Source organism: Diplotaxodon limnothrissa, linkage group LG22, assembly GCF_057381915.1.
Source record: "Diplotaxodon limnothrissa isolate DT_005_m linkage group LG22, D_limnothrissa_male_GT1.1, whole genome shotgun sequence".
Lineage (NCBI taxonomy): Eukaryota > Metazoa > Chordata > Actinopteri > Cichliformes > Cichlidae > Diplotaxodon > Diplotaxodon limnothrissa.
Window position 1 is genome coordinate 8,301,252 of NC_140616.1, and position 15,107 is coordinate 8,316,358.

General features: G+C 41.4%; 1 protein-coding gene across 1 annotated transcript; it reads left to right on the forward strand.

Moving 5' to 3' along the window:
• Positions 1 to 538: 538 nt before the first annotated feature.
• ints8 (integrator complex subunit 8) lies at positions 539 to 14,723 on the forward strand. Its single transcript, XM_085345937.1, has 28 exons — positions 539 to 638; positions 1,626 to 1,764; positions 1,856 to 2,030; positions 2,163 to 2,303; positions 2,494 to 2,565; positions 3,066 to 3,117; positions 3,267 to 3,446; positions 3,543 to 3,650; positions 3,794 to 3,946; positions 4,079 to 4,179; positions 4,471 to 4,612; positions 4,738 to 4,808; positions 4,969 to 5,144; positions 9,198 to 9,328; positions 9,508 to 9,618; positions 9,737 to 9,941; positions 10,328 to 10,449; positions 10,974 to 11,158; positions 11,253 to 11,286; positions 11,370 to 11,429; positions 11,546 to 11,607; positions 12,341 to 12,459; positions 12,708 to 12,811; positions 12,921 to 12,971; positions 13,344 to 13,417; positions 13,493 to 13,557; positions 13,664 to 13,707; positions 14,542 to 14,723. The coding sequence occupies exons 2-28, from the start codon at positions 1,632 to 1,634 to the stop codon at positions 14,656 to 14,658; spliced, it is 2,988 nt and encodes a 995-aa protein (XP_085202063.1). The 5' UTR covers positions 539 to 638; positions 1,626 to 1,631; the 3' UTR covers positions 14,659 to 14,723.
• The last annotated feature ends 384 nt before the right edge of the window (positions 14,724 to 15,107 follow it).

Genomic DNA, 15,107 nt, shown 5'->3' on the forward strand with positions numbered 1-15,107 from the left:
TGTAGTAATTTCAGTCTTTTATTTTCATTGTCATTAACTGCCAAAATTGCAGTAAGCATAATGCTGCATTCATGGCCTATCGGTAGAATGGAAAACAAGACGATTGAGCGCATTCTGCTTTATTTTGTGCTCTTGCTCGCTTTTTATTTCACATTTATCTAAGGTTACCTTAAGGTTGGCTATGGTTAACGTCTTACGCAATCTCATAGTTTCACTATAAACTGCCTAAATGAGCAAATTTTCGCATTATGTGTTTATAGTTTGGTTTACAAGTGAAAGTAAATCCCGACAAACATTTTAAATGATTGAGTTAAGTTTATAGTATAGGTCTTATTTTTCTTTTCCATTTCTAAATTCACTGTCAGACGTTTTAACGTCCGTGCAAATAACTCGTCCGACCCTAAAGTTTTATACGAATTGAACCAATGGGACCTGAAGCGGCATAAGTATGCGCAATCATGGCGCATTTTTGTGTGTCCTTGGCGACGAAGCGGAACCGGAATTACGAAGGAGATATGGCGCAGGGCACAATGAATTATGAGAGAATCAGTTAGTGTAGCTGGTCCAGCTCCTAATTTTGACATTTTGGTGCACATTTTGCCCTCCTGTCTTCTGAACGATCACTGTGCCCCGTTAAGGTAAGACAGTTGGTCCCTACATGCGCGGAACAACCGCCAAAATCTAGACGGCTAGCCGGAATATTAGCCAAAAGACTCCTGGCTCCAAACATAACACAGAATAGGAAGGTGGCGTGCGTTTGGTTTGTTTACAGTGGCAGCCCGAAACATCATCTGTAAGCGTGCATTCTTGTAGGTTCAATGGGTAAATCTGATGCCCCCGCCCAGTTAGGACGCCCCGTGAAAATGATTAGAGCTCTCTAAACAACTACTGAAATTTTTAGTGTTAGCTGCTCTGACAGGTGAAGCTATCTAACCTATTATGGAAGTAAATATCTAATAATAGTTACAATTATTTTGAAACTATAAATATTTTTGTTCACAAAATATGAAATTTTATATATATTTACCATCTCCAAGATTTTTAACGAGTGAAAGTAACATTACATGATTGTAAATATACTTAATTTCAAAGAGTGAAACGTAATTACAGAGTTTTTAATTAAGTATCAAAGGTTTAATGTACATCAAAAGGCCCTAACTGTTCAATATTACAAATACAGCCATGTGGAAAAGAAAGAAAAACTAAGTGCAACATATGATTCAGTAGTGTTTGGAAGCTTTAGCAGCAGTAACTTGATGCCATTTTTTTTTATTACTTTCTGATGCTCTTCATGGAGCTGCTGAAGGAGGAAGAGAGGAAGGTCCTGGTGGAGCAGATTATCTTTGCCTGGTTCTGGTTGGTTTAAAGTTAAAAGAACAAATGATCATTTCATTTTTCCTGACAAAAATTCCCAAGAGAAGGTAGTACTGTTAACCTTACAGTCACCTGTTTATACACCAGTTCTCCTTAAGATGAGTGAACTAATCTAGTGTATAAGTATAATAGAAATAAAAATAAATACATTATGTGGTTTTTACTGACAAAGAACTTACATTAAAAACCCCAAACACTTTATATTTATCCTTAAGATCCATTCTAAATAAAGCTGATGTTCATATCTGCAGACGAGGATGAGTGCAGAAGCAGCAGACCGTGTGGCCGCTGTGACCAGCAGTCGGCCTGGCACGCCTCTTCAGACTTCCTGGTTTGAGTTTCTCCTCGACGACAGCCTGCTGGAGAAACACCTGCAGAAATCAAACCCAGGTTTGTTCAGCCTTACTCGTGAGTCCATCGTTTATTTTTAATGACATCTCATGGACTTGTAAAGGCTTGTTAATAACTGTTCTTTCTGCAGACCCAGCACCAGTGCAGCTCATCATCCAGTTCCTGGAGCAGGCGTCGAAGCCATCAGTGAATGAGCAGAATCAGGTCCAGCCTCCAGCCGACAACCGTCGGAACCGCACATTGAAGCTGCTTGCACTGAAAGTAGCTGCTCACATGAAATGGGATCTTGAGGTGCTTGAGAAAGGGTGAGTCAGAGTGTTTTAGATGGACATCTTTCGTTATCAGAGCGTGTTTACGAAAAAGCCAAGTGGAATATGTCTCAGCGTGTAATTTAACAAAAATTCCTATTATGCAATTCTCTAATACCTGCTCGGCAGATTGACCATTCCTGTGTTAAACATGCTGCTGAATGAACTCCTGTGTGTGAGCAAAGTGCCGCCAGGGGTGAAACATGTGGACCTGGACCTCTCTACTCTTCCTCCCACCACTGCCATGGCTGTCATCATCTACAACCGCTGGTGAGTGAGATGACTCTCTCCGAAAGCAGCTGTCATGAGCTCAGTGGTAAACTAGTAAAATGGACTATGGACGTGTTTATTTATGTTTGTATCCAAGACTGTAAATGTAGATTAAAAGAGGATGCATGAATAGAGATTGTGGCAGAGAATTAACCACTCATTTGTCTCATTTATATTTTGTCTGTTAAAGGGCCATCAGAACAATTGTGCTGAGCAGCTTTCCAGAGAAACAAACCAAACCTGGACCCCACCAGATAAACATGTAAGTCCTTCTCCTTCCTCTTCCTCCCCTTTATCACTTATTGCATCCACACTTACATGTTTTTATTCTCAAATTTGTGTTATGCTATGTTACCACCTGCCTACCGCTCTGCTCCTGTGCTGGAGTTTTAGCCCCTCAAAGACTTTTAGAAGCACATCTGACGCTGTTTCAGTTTTAAATCTCTGGGATTGTGTTTTTGTGTTGCCAGCCAGACATTCAGACTTCTGAAAACATTGAGACATTGTTCTACCCACATTCATTTGCTGATTGGCTTTAATTAGTCACAAAATATTAATTTAAAATTCTCATTGAGACAGATCACTTTCATCTTATTTTAAAATTAAAATATTTTATTGTGTAAATATACACAATAAATAAAAAATGTACTTGTGCTCATCTAATTCTTTGTAAAAAATACCAACATCCAGGCTTAATTTTGCAAATTTAGTGAAAAATAAATCATGTATTCCACTGAATGCTTCTGTTGTGCCCTGATTTAGGTTGAATATTGTACAGCAGGAGAAAGAAATGACTGAAAACATCCTCACTGTGGTGAGTAAGCACCTTTTTTATGATCCATACATACTCTGTGAGTACATAAAACTATACCTTATTAATTATATTATTAGACATGTCATTTAAATTTCAGATAAACTAACAGCAGAAGTTGATACTATTTTTAAAACGTTTCATTCCTTCAGCTAAAGGAGCAGGCGGCTGATTCCATCAGTGTGCTGGAAGGAGCTGTGAGACTGAAGAAAGACTTCTACGTTCACACCATGAGGACTCTGGACCTGCTGGCCGCAGACACTGCTGCCAACGGAGAGACAGAGTCTTCGACCGCAGGGCTTCGCATCAGCGCCGATGAGCTGCACTGCCAGGTTGGCTGAGTGCACAGCGCTGTCTTTCTAGAACTCTAATCCTTCTGGAAAAAAAGTGAATTTTTCTTTGGAGTAATAGAAGGATTTGTGTTTCAGGTGCATTATGATTTAGGAGGCATTTTCTTCCATCAAGGCTGCACAGACCTGCCAATCTATGAGAAGGCTCGGGATCACTTCAGACAGACAAAGGAACTTTTAAAGAAGGTAATCATATTTTATCACAGCTTCAGTGACACAGTATGATTTAACTTTCTCAGGAGAGCCACAAGATGTAACTTTTCTCACAAAAGCTGCTGACATGGAGCTTTAGCAGTGGTTCAGTTTACCTTTTTCTCTACGCCTTTTAGCTAGACTCAACAGTTCATGTTCACCTGGATGAGAAGCGCCTGGCTGGATACTGGAACGCCTGTAGAGCTTTGACCGGAGACTGTGACCCCTCTGACCCCCAGACGACACCCTACGACCAGATTAACAGCCTGATCCGGGCTCACAACTACCCGGTCAGAGCAAACACATTGGAGAGATTTGAGTACTGCATTCTTATGAGTGTTGTGTTGCTTAGGCAGAAGTAGGTTGACATCACAAATAGGGGGCAAAAAATGGTTTGTAAACTCCACTTTAATTCTCTGCAGGCCGTCATTGAAGCCTTCATCAAAGACAACATATCGCGCAGTTTGCCAAACCACTTCAGACGGTCTGTTCTCCGGGAGTTCTTGTATAAAGTCCAACAAGGGTGAGGAAACAACAAAATCAAACCTCTCTGCACGCACTGCAGCTAGCACAGACTTCAGTCACTGATCCATAGAGAGTTGTTATGGTCTGTTCTTTCACTCATTCTACTTGTGGAAATACAGTTTCTGTGGTTTCTTTGTGGACCACAAATTTTCACCTTTAAGCCAACAGCTGGAATTGGTTAACACATTAAGCTGATATATACCATTAAATAGTCAATAATTTTGTAAAATAGTCTTGTAAAAGCATTTTATGCATTCATATTTTTGTGTAACATCCCATCTCCCTGCAGGGAATCAGGCCTGGATGAGGTGTGTCACAAACTCTGTGTCTGCAACGCCGTCCGCGACACTCTGGAAGGAGAGATCCTCAGCGTGCGTTTTCAGCAGCTGCTCCTTAAGCCTAGCAAACAAGTGGTGGACTTCATTTTAGAGGTACCTCAGTAAATTGTGACCTGTGGTTTTTACTTCAGTATTATATTAAGAACAGTTTTTCTTTCATGTAGTAAAAGTTGTTTAAAGCCACTGCAGATTACAGTCAGACTTTGTTTGTCCTGCAGGTGTGCACACGCTCGCTGGAAAAAGACCGTCCATCTGAGGCGTCCAGAAGAAACATGGCTAATTTCCTGAAGTGAGTCAGAGTCACTGTTTTCCATGCATTGGACAATTATATAGGAGGTTATCAAGGGTCTGCTACAGAGATGATGTCGGGCAACAATACATTATTCAAATTCTATACTTGATGATGATGATGAAGACTTTGTCTTCCTTCTAAACCTCTTATGGTGCAGGACTCTGTGTGAAAGCTTGGAGGACCTGTCTCTGGTGTTTGTGGTGTCATCCCATAAGCTCTTCATGGAGCTGCTGAAGGAGGAAGAGAGGAAGGTCCTGGTGGAGCAGATGAGGAAGCGGTCGGCCACAATCAACCTCAGTGCCAAACCTCTGCCTTCCTTCTACGACATTCCAGGTACGTGGCCGAGACTTCTTGTAATGGAGGAGGTCACTTTAAGAGGGATGGACTTGACCTCCTGACTATGAATAATGTAGATGATAAGGTGCTGACTCTATGAATCCACAATCTCAACAGGGTTGTCCGATAAGAACAGATGGCGTATCCACAAAATCCACTGCCACTCAGGTATCTGCCGTTCACTCATTTATTTAACAAGAATCCGAACCACACATCCATAATGTGAGTCAGGGGATTTAACAGGCTGTAAAATGCTATATGCCGTGTGGTGAGTGATGGTGTGGTTTCTGTTGGAAAGAACATAAGTCTTCCATAATTATGTGAACAGAGTGAATTAAATGTGTAATACAACAATACAAACAATACCGGATAGTGGAACATTCAACCAAAATAAGGGAGTGTCAACAAATGCTAATTTTACTATTTACATAAATCCTAACTAGGCACTTTACATTAGAGCTAACATGAGAAATTAGTGACGGTCCCTTAATGACCGCACGGCAGAGGCTGCTTCGCAGTAAACGGCAGTAACATTCGGTAAACAAAGGGTGCGCCACGGATTAAACAAGGGAGGATAATGGCCGCAGCAAAGAACAAACACGATAGAACACAGAAACTTACAGTATCATGGACGCACACCGCTAACAGCATTAGAAGGAACGAAAATCCACATGGTGAGTAAAACTCTGCTGACTCTTCCCACCTGCAGCTCCGACCGAACTCTGTGCGTCGACGTGTGCGTAATGATGAGGTAGAATTGTGTCTTCAAAATTCAAATTTAAATTTTTATTTGTCACGTACACAGTCATACACAGTACGATATGCAGTGAAATGCTTAGACAACTGCTCGTGACCTAAAGAAAAAAAAGGAAAAGGCTATGAATAAGATAGGAAATAAATATGAAAAATTAAAAAGGGTAAATTTAACTAGGAAGGAATAAAATATAAATTAAAGTTGAAAATAAAATAACTGTACAACAAAATACACAATACACAGTATAGAACTATATAAGAATGTATGAAGAAGTATAAATAAATAAATATATACACAATAACAGCAGCTGTAGAAGTATTAACTGGAAATGAAGAATGTAGTGACCAGTGTTGTGCAATCCACATTATGTCTTGTGCAGTGCAAATATGCTCAAAGTGATCTAAGTGATGAAGTGAAAACAATGTCCAGAATGTCCAGTGTGTGTGTAAGAACTATATGTGTGGGTCAGGACTGTGTGGTGGTGTGATTGAGAGACCGTATCGCCTGCGGGAAGAAGCTCCTCCTCAGTCTCTCTGTGTTGGTCTTCAGGGAGCGGAATCGCTTTCCTGACCTCAACAGAGAGAACAGTCTGTTGTTGGGATGGCTGAGGTCCTTCACGATCTTCCTGGCCTTGGTCCAGCACCGCCTGCTGTAGATTGAGTGCAGGTCAGGGAGCTCAGAGCGAATATTGCGCTCAGCTGATCGCACAACCCTCTGTAGAGCTTGTCTGTCCTGCATGGTGCTGTTCCCGAACCAGGTTAAGATGTTTCCCGTCAGGATGCTCTCTATGGTGTAGGGCTGCCACAAACGATTATTTTGATAGTCGACTAGTCACCGATTATTTTTGCGATTAGTCGACTAATCAGATCATCATCCATTGGACGTACAGCATACAGCTTATTGCACCAGCAGCATCTGGTCTTATATAACTATCATTAGCTTACAGCTTGAAGTGTTTGTGCTAACTAAAAATAAAGACAAGATGGTAGTTTATTAATTTTTAATGAAATTTGCAGATTGTTTCGGTGAAGTTTAATAAACTCCTTGCTTTTTAAAATATAACAGGACACCGGAGTATATTCTCCAGCGTCTCACACTTCTGATAATCAGCTGTCTGCTTGACAGTTTTAGCTGTGCAAAAACTATAACTTTAATCTCAGCCAAACCGATTTACTCAGGAACAAATAAAATACTAAAGAAAGCCAAACAATAAAATTTTTAAGTTATCTAAGTGACTTATATATATGTTTAACCTGACTAGCGAAAGACGGCGGTGGGTTTTGAAGAAAATATAATCTGATCAAACATTATTCAGCTTTAAATATTGTTCAGCTTTAAAGTTACTGTGCAACTGTGTAATAAAAATGTGTGCTCACGACTTTGGCCTTGAGAGCGATAAGAAGCGATCGCCTCATCCTGCAGGTGCAAGATATCTGCAAGCGAAGAGACTAGAACACCCAAGGCCGCTTTCCTTTTATGGAGTTGTTTTTCTGCTAATGCAGCACTTTCCTCACAACCCCCTCCTGTAAGTTTTAGAGAATATATACCCATCCTCACAGCAAATATGAGGAATCTCTCCTGATGTGAGCTGTGTTGAGAGGTTGTCTCTGTCTCAATAAAAGTTCACTGATTCCCCATCTGCTGCAGGTGTCCGGTTGTCTTCATTCTCCGCCAGCCTGGTTAAGTCAATTCCTCCTTAACATCTAAAAGAACCTATTTAATGAAGGAAGACGGGTTCACTTTGTGTTTAATATTATTCTATTGCTGTTGTTGTTTTTTTTTATATCCTTCAGTTTGAAAACGATTTGCCGGGAGTCCGGTGTTCTCACGGCTCTAGTTAGCCTTGCCCCCGCCTAGCTAACGAGCTAGTGGGTAACAGACGTCTCCGAAAATGTCGGAGCGCTTTTGAAAATATGTGGTGTCTTGATAAACTGAGCAGATATTTGAGGTTTACACAGCTACATTCTCGCCTGAAAATATGTTAAACGTTTATTTTGTGACCCAGAAAGAATAATAAGAGTAAAGTTAAAACTAACTAGCTGCCGCCATTGTTGACAACTGCGCTGGGCTGCGCTATGAATTCTGGGACACAGCTTCTTCTTCTTCGGGGTTTAACGGCAGCTGGCATCCTTGGACATGCAGTGCTGCCATCTTCTGTTTCAGTCCGTTATTACACTCTTAAATCCTACTACTCATTCCTGCGTCCTTTGTGATCTTACAAAGCTTCAAACGATGCGTCGACTATTAAATTAGTCGTCGACGATTTTAATAGTCGACATAATCGTGACTAGTCGACTAATCGTGGCAGCCCTACTATGGTACACGAGTAAAAGTTCCTGAGCACCTTGGAGGGCAGTTGGAAGTCTCTCAAGCGTCTGAGGTGGTAGAGACGCTGTCGGGCCTTTTTCACCACGGTGTTGATGTGACAGGACCATGACAGGTCCTGCGTGATGTGAACTCCGAGGCATTTGAAGCTGTCCACTCTCTCCACTGGGCACTCGTTGATGACAGGGGTCTGGTAGTTCCTCTCCTGCTTAGTGCTGAAGTCCACTATCAGCTCCTTTGTCTTACTGACGTTTAGAAGGAGGTTGTTCCTCTGGCACCAGTTCTCCAGATTCCTAATCTCCTTCAGGTAGGCCGTCTCGTTGTTATCAGAGATCAGGCCCACCATGACGGTGTCGTCAGCAAACTTGATGATGGTGGTGGAGCTGGTAGTGGTCACACAGTCATATGTGTACAAAGAGTACAGCAGGGGGCTCAGAACACACCCCTGGGGGGCTCCAGTGCTGAGAGTGGTGGAGGCTGAGACATGTCCGCCCATCCTTACTGCCTGTGGTCTGCCAGTTAGGAAGTTGGAGATCCACTGACACATAGATGAGCTGAGTCCCAGATGCTCCAGCTTGGTGGTGAGTGTGGAGGGAATTATGGTATTAAATGCAGAGCTGTAGTCTATGAAGAGCATTTTAACATAATTCCCCCTTCTAGTGTCCAAGTGAGTGAGTGATGGCATCGTCTGTGGAACGATTTGGACGGTAAGCGAACTGTAGTGGGTCCAGTGTGTCTGGTAGTGAAGAAATGATGAAGTCTAACCCTCTTCTGATTGGTGAAGAGAATGGGTTGCCTCACCGCTCATTGGCTAAACAGCAACAGTATGCTGATATCTTACTCCACAGGTGTGGCTCCGTTCGTGAGTTCTGCGAACTGGCTGGCCTTTTGTACACTTCTGCTACATAACACTGCCGCTTCTCCACATGAAAACCATGAGACATATTGAGGTTTGGTTCACTTCTTCACAGCTTCAGCGAGTGTGAACATTGGCCAGCTGGAGCAGCAGCTCATCCTTTCACTGGAGCCACGCAGGATCAGACAGATCCTCATTGAACTCCACGGCCTGGCTGAACGACCTTTCTGGAGGGTCAACAGCAAGGTCAGAGACATGAGCTCAACATTAATGCATTTAAGATATCTTGGATTGTGCTGGACTACAGTTTCTCACATATACACATATATACACACATTTGGAATAATTTTCAATCCTTACTTCTAACACACGAAACCAACCAAGATGATCTGAATTAACCTACCACTTCCTGTTTATATGAACAGTGGGAGGTTCCTCCAGACTACATTAATGTGATCCTCGGCATTAAAGACAACCTGACCAAGGACCTGGTTTATATCCTCATGGCCAAAGGACTCCACTGCATTTCAATAAAGGTCTGAGCCATTATCAACGCTCAGTGGGGCATAAATGTTATTTTAATAATTAAACGTTGTTATCCAATCATAGAGCATCACTTTTAACTGCTTAATACATGGAGCATGTTTTCCTCAGGACTTCGCCCATGCACGGCAGCTTTTCTCAGCCTGTCTGGAGCTCGTCACAGAGTTTTCCCCAAAGCTGAGGCAGGTGATGCTGAATGAGATCTTGCTGCTGGAGGTCCGCGCACACGAGGCGATGGCGGCCGAGGGGAGCAAGGAGCGGCCGCCCCCTGACTTGGTCAGCAGGGTCAGAGGTTACCTAGAGATGAGGATTCATGGTGAGTGAACAGCAGCGAGTGGAGTCACTCCAGTGTCAGCATCTTCAGGTTAAGTCTGTGATGGGAGAAAATCATTGTGGATCAGGCTTCATATACTACTATAAAATCTATTTCTAGGGCCCCAGTAAACAAATGTTCTAAACTAATGTCACTTACAAGAAGTTACAGATCTGGTCTTGCAGCTAGAAACATTTGTTTAAAAAAAAAAAAGGCACTATTAGGATACTTCTGCAAGAGTAGCATGTATCTCACTGTAAAAATAGACGTATGTCTGCTATCCATAAAAACTTCAGTTACCGATAAAGCAGAATAAACAGCTTCTAGGCCTTGTTATATAGCACCAATTCTGGAGGTGCAGTGAAGGATTTCCTGGTCTTTGTTTCCAGATCTGCCTCTACGTCAGGTGGTGGGAGAGGAGTGTGTCGCCTTCATGTTGAACTGGAGGGAGAACGACTACCTGACTCTGCAGGTGTCGCCGTCTCTGGTCATGAACAACCCGTACATCAAGGTAACACGTCTGTGTGCTTCTTTTTTTAACACTTTCATGAAATTTTCTCTTTCTAGCAGCTCCAGTGATGCTATTTCTGATATTCACCAACATGAAATTATAGCAAAGTTATCGACACAGTAGCTGACTGTCTGTAAGGTTTAAGGCTATTTAAATCCCAGCTGAGGCAGCTGAGACACTCTTCTGCAACTCAGAAGTCACAGCTCTATAAGAAAACTAAAAATCTTGAGTGATTACATAATGAACTAATTAATAAGTTGGTTTAAATTCATTTAAAAATAAGTTGTGGTACCAGATCCACTTAAAATTTTTCCACCAAGACACATGAAAGTCTGAGAGAGTGTATTCTCTCTCAGGATTGATTTGGTTATATTTAGGTACTGTGGGATTTCCAATAAATTACAATGCGACGTCTCGAGAACAAGGTAATGTAGGATTTTGAAACAGATACCATAGGTGTGTCTAGCGGTCGCCAGTATTTTTGCATTTTTCTTTATTAAATTTGTCCTGTTTTGTCCCGATAGCTTGGTCAGCTCCTGGCATCCACGTGTAAGGAGCTTCCAGGTCCTAAAGAAAGTCGGCGCACCGCCAAGGAGCTCTGGGATGTGGTGGTTCAGATCTGCAGCATCTCCATCCAACACAAGAGGAACAGCGACGGCCGAATTGGCCTCATCAAACAGAGAGAGTCCTCCATGGGCATCTTGCACAGGTATGATGTCATTTTAGGATTTAGAAACATTACAACATGTCTGAGATTCATGTAGCGTCACACTCATTCTGTTTTCTTAATGTGACTCCTCCAGGAGCAAATTCATCACTTTCACCAAGAAAATTAGAGTAAGTATCACCACATACCAACTTAAACACACTGTGGAAGAATAAATTAGCTGTTTACCTTGTGATTTGTCTTATTCTTACAGGAGCCACTGGTGCTGACGACTCTGATCTCACTGTTTGTGAGACTCCACAGTATAGTCAGGGTATGACTCTGAATTCATAAATAGAACACAGTAAAATGGAAAAATTGAGGGATTTCAGTGCTGCTGTAGTTTCTGTCTGCATCTTCAGCCCCTTGTTTTTTCTTCTTCTTCTTTAGGATGACATTGTAAATGAAGTTACTGCAGAACATCTCTCCATCTGGCCATCTTCTCTTCCAAAGTAGGAACGACTTTTCTATTTTACCTCATCTGTTTGTTTTAGCTGCACCAACTGTTTCTGCTACACTGCACTGGTCGGACTTAGTTACAGGACCGACACACAGGGATCTCTTTTCCTGTCCTCAACTCCTACAAGCTGAGAGAAATCTTTTAAAGCTTGTTTGAGCTACTGAAAAAATAAGAAATAAGAATTTTGAGTTGAGTGAATATGTGTGGTTTGGACTAGTTTGACTCCTGCACCCCTGCTTGTACATTGTCATTTTACTCTTTATTCATTGTGTTGATGCCTCTTCACACTAACAGCTTATAAGCAGAGGTTACTTTTCTTGTGAAAAAGTTACAGGAAGTACACTGTGCATGAAAAGCTGTCAGGTTATCTGCAGTTACAGATCTGTTTATTACGTTCTTAGTTCAGACTCTACTAGAGCAGCTTTGCATGACTCACAGTTCAGAATAATCCTTATTTGACTTGTACTGATGCTCCTCAGTTCATCCTCTGTGTGAACCAAGCTGTTTTCATTCCTTTGTCGTCAAGCCAACTTTCTTCTGATTGGCTAGCCTTCACAAACAGTTTGATATTAGGGGATATCATCTCTCTCTGACATCATAAACAATCAAAAGCAGCTGCACTATGACTGTAACTGTTAATATGAGAGGACATAAGGAAAAACATCCCCTTTAACAGCATGTACACAGCACGAAAAACTAAATGTTCCGATCTGTGTGTTGAGCAGCATACAGGCAGTGGATGTGGAAGCTGTGGCTGTGACAGTCAAGGAGTTGGTTTCCTATGCTCTCACTCTAAACCCCAATAACCAATCATGGCTTATCACACAAGCCGACATCTACTTTGGTAAGAACAATCACCACATCTCATCAACTCAGAGAACTTTCTTCACTGAATCAGTGAAATGTTGTCATTCCTTAGACAAAGGCTGACGTTTTTCCACCAATGTACTTGACGTTTGGACAGAAAGGAAAAATAAGATTGAAGTGACTTAAAAGAAATTTCACAGCAATTGCGAAACATTCCCTTAAGAAAGCATTTTCAGACACAGCCACCTGCAGCTTGAATAACAACTTTCATTTCTCCCTATGTAGTGACCAATCAGTACTCTGCAGCTCTGAACCTTTACCTGCAGGCTGGAGCTGTGTGCTCGGACTTCTTCACCAAAGCCGTCCCCCCCGACATCTACACTGACCAGGTAAAACACCGACTAATACCAGAGTGCACTACATAGTGAGCCTCTGCAGTTTGAGAGATATGAGAGCCGACTGACTCGCCTAACAGTAACACACCTGTTTTTATTTTAGGTTCTGAAGAGGATGATTAAATGCTGTTCAATGCTGAACTGCCACACACAGGTCAGAGGTCAAACTGCCTATTTGAGAAAGTGAACTAATGTTAGCTGCTGAGGAATTAATGAACATATTGTTGGATTGATGCAAGTGCCCACTTTGTTTTCCCCAGTATAATTTCATGAATAAAAGCTAGAAAGCTCCTCGTCCCTTCTTTGAACATTTAGCAGAACAAAATCAATATAACAGTATAATAATGATAGACCCCGATGAGAGAAAATATATCAGCTTTATTTGCTGATGAGAGTCAATAAGGCAAATCAACCAATACCATTGTTTGCCTCATTATTCCGTGCACCTCTGCTAAAGTATAAAGCCGACTGGTGTCTTACAGATGTAGCGAGTTGGAAGTAATGTGACATCTCTGATTCTCGTCAGGTTGCTGTTCTGTGCCAGTTTCTGAGAGAAGTCGACTACATGACAGCGTTCAAAGCGCTTCAGGAGCAGAACAGGTACGGCCCTGGAGGACACATTACATTACCCACAGAGCCATTCTTAATAACAGCTAGTATCCTCTCACATTACAGTCACGACGCCATGGACTCATTCTACGACTACATCTGGGACGTCACCATCCTGGAATATCTCACACGTATCCTTCATGTAACAATAATCACTGTTGGCTAAAACTTACTTTTTCTTTTCAAGGAATACATTCTCTCCAGTGTCTGTTTAGCTTCCTGATTTTTGTTGCTCAGATATTCACCACAAACGAGGAGAGACTGAGAAGAGACAAATAGCGGTAAGTCTTTATAACCCTACAGCTTATACCACGAAAGGCTGCGACCTGAAAAGCATCTCATACGTATAGATTTATGACTTCTCTTTTATGCAATAAAATCATAGAAGAATAATGCAGGAAGAGACCGGCAACAAAGTGACGACCAGCTAACGCTTGTCAATGACCACCCACATAAGCAGACTGGTTAATGTCTAATAAAAATAAAATACTTGTGAGGCATAAAAGGTCAAATTTAATCTGACATGCATTGTGAAACAAGAGTTACTGAGCAATGTTGAGCTTAAAGTTAGAGCTCAACTCTTTACCTGCCCAGATCTCTATGGTAACTTAAGCTGAATGTGCCACCTAGTCTGTAGCAGGTTATATTCAGAGTTATGGTTTTAAAATCTGGAAGCATCAATTTCACAGTATACAAGTGAAATATAATTATCTGCAATTAGAGCAGTGCAGCTCAGTCACATCCTCAGTGGACTTTGCATTCAGCTGGTGAAAGGTGTACAGAGGTTTTTAGAGTCCTAATCTGCTGCCACGTCTATTTTACACTGTTGGAACTGCAGCCAAATGAAACAGATTAGAAAGTTGATCTGTAACGTTTCAAGGAGGTTCATCAATTAATATTCAAATTTATATAAACTAAAGAGATTTCCACATGCTTTTATTAGGCTGTGGGAGAGAGACTTAAACACACTGAGTAACCTTAAACGTTCAGGTGTATGGACTGCAATAAAGAATTTATATAAAATGTTTGGAAGTGTAGAACCTGTAGGATTTTGTATATTTCAATAAGAATTCTCATAACAAAAACATAACCGATGTCTTCTCCCAACCCTTCAGATAAAAGCGATTGGACAGACAGAACTGAACACCAGTAATCCAGAGGAAGTGCTGCAGCTGGCTGCGCAGAAGAGGAAGAAGAGATTCCTGCAGGCGATGGCCAAACTGTACTTTTAGTAAACACACGAACCACTGTCAGATTTCACAGGGTGGGGATGAATATTTTATTTTGTGGTAACAAGTACATGGTAATTTGTATTATTTTCATCTTTTGCAATAAACTTATAAAATCAAAATGCCCTGAGTTAATCACATCAGGACCTGGTTCAGTTAATGCTTTGTTTGGGGTTTTTAAAAATTCACACTAGTACAGCATTCATTTTACTATACTTTGGCTGCTGGACAGCAGCACACAACATTTCTTCATTTAAAAAGAGGAAAAAAAAAATGCATCCCACAATTTTCTAAAAATTCACCTTCAGGTTACAAACTTTTGAACTTTGCATTTTTCTGAAATAAAACCTTAAAAGCCAAAAATGAGGGAAAACAAAAAGTGGCTAGAAGAAGAGTGGCCTTCAAGTATCAGTTAACAGTTTAGATCTCCTACATCGTCTTTTAAATGGATT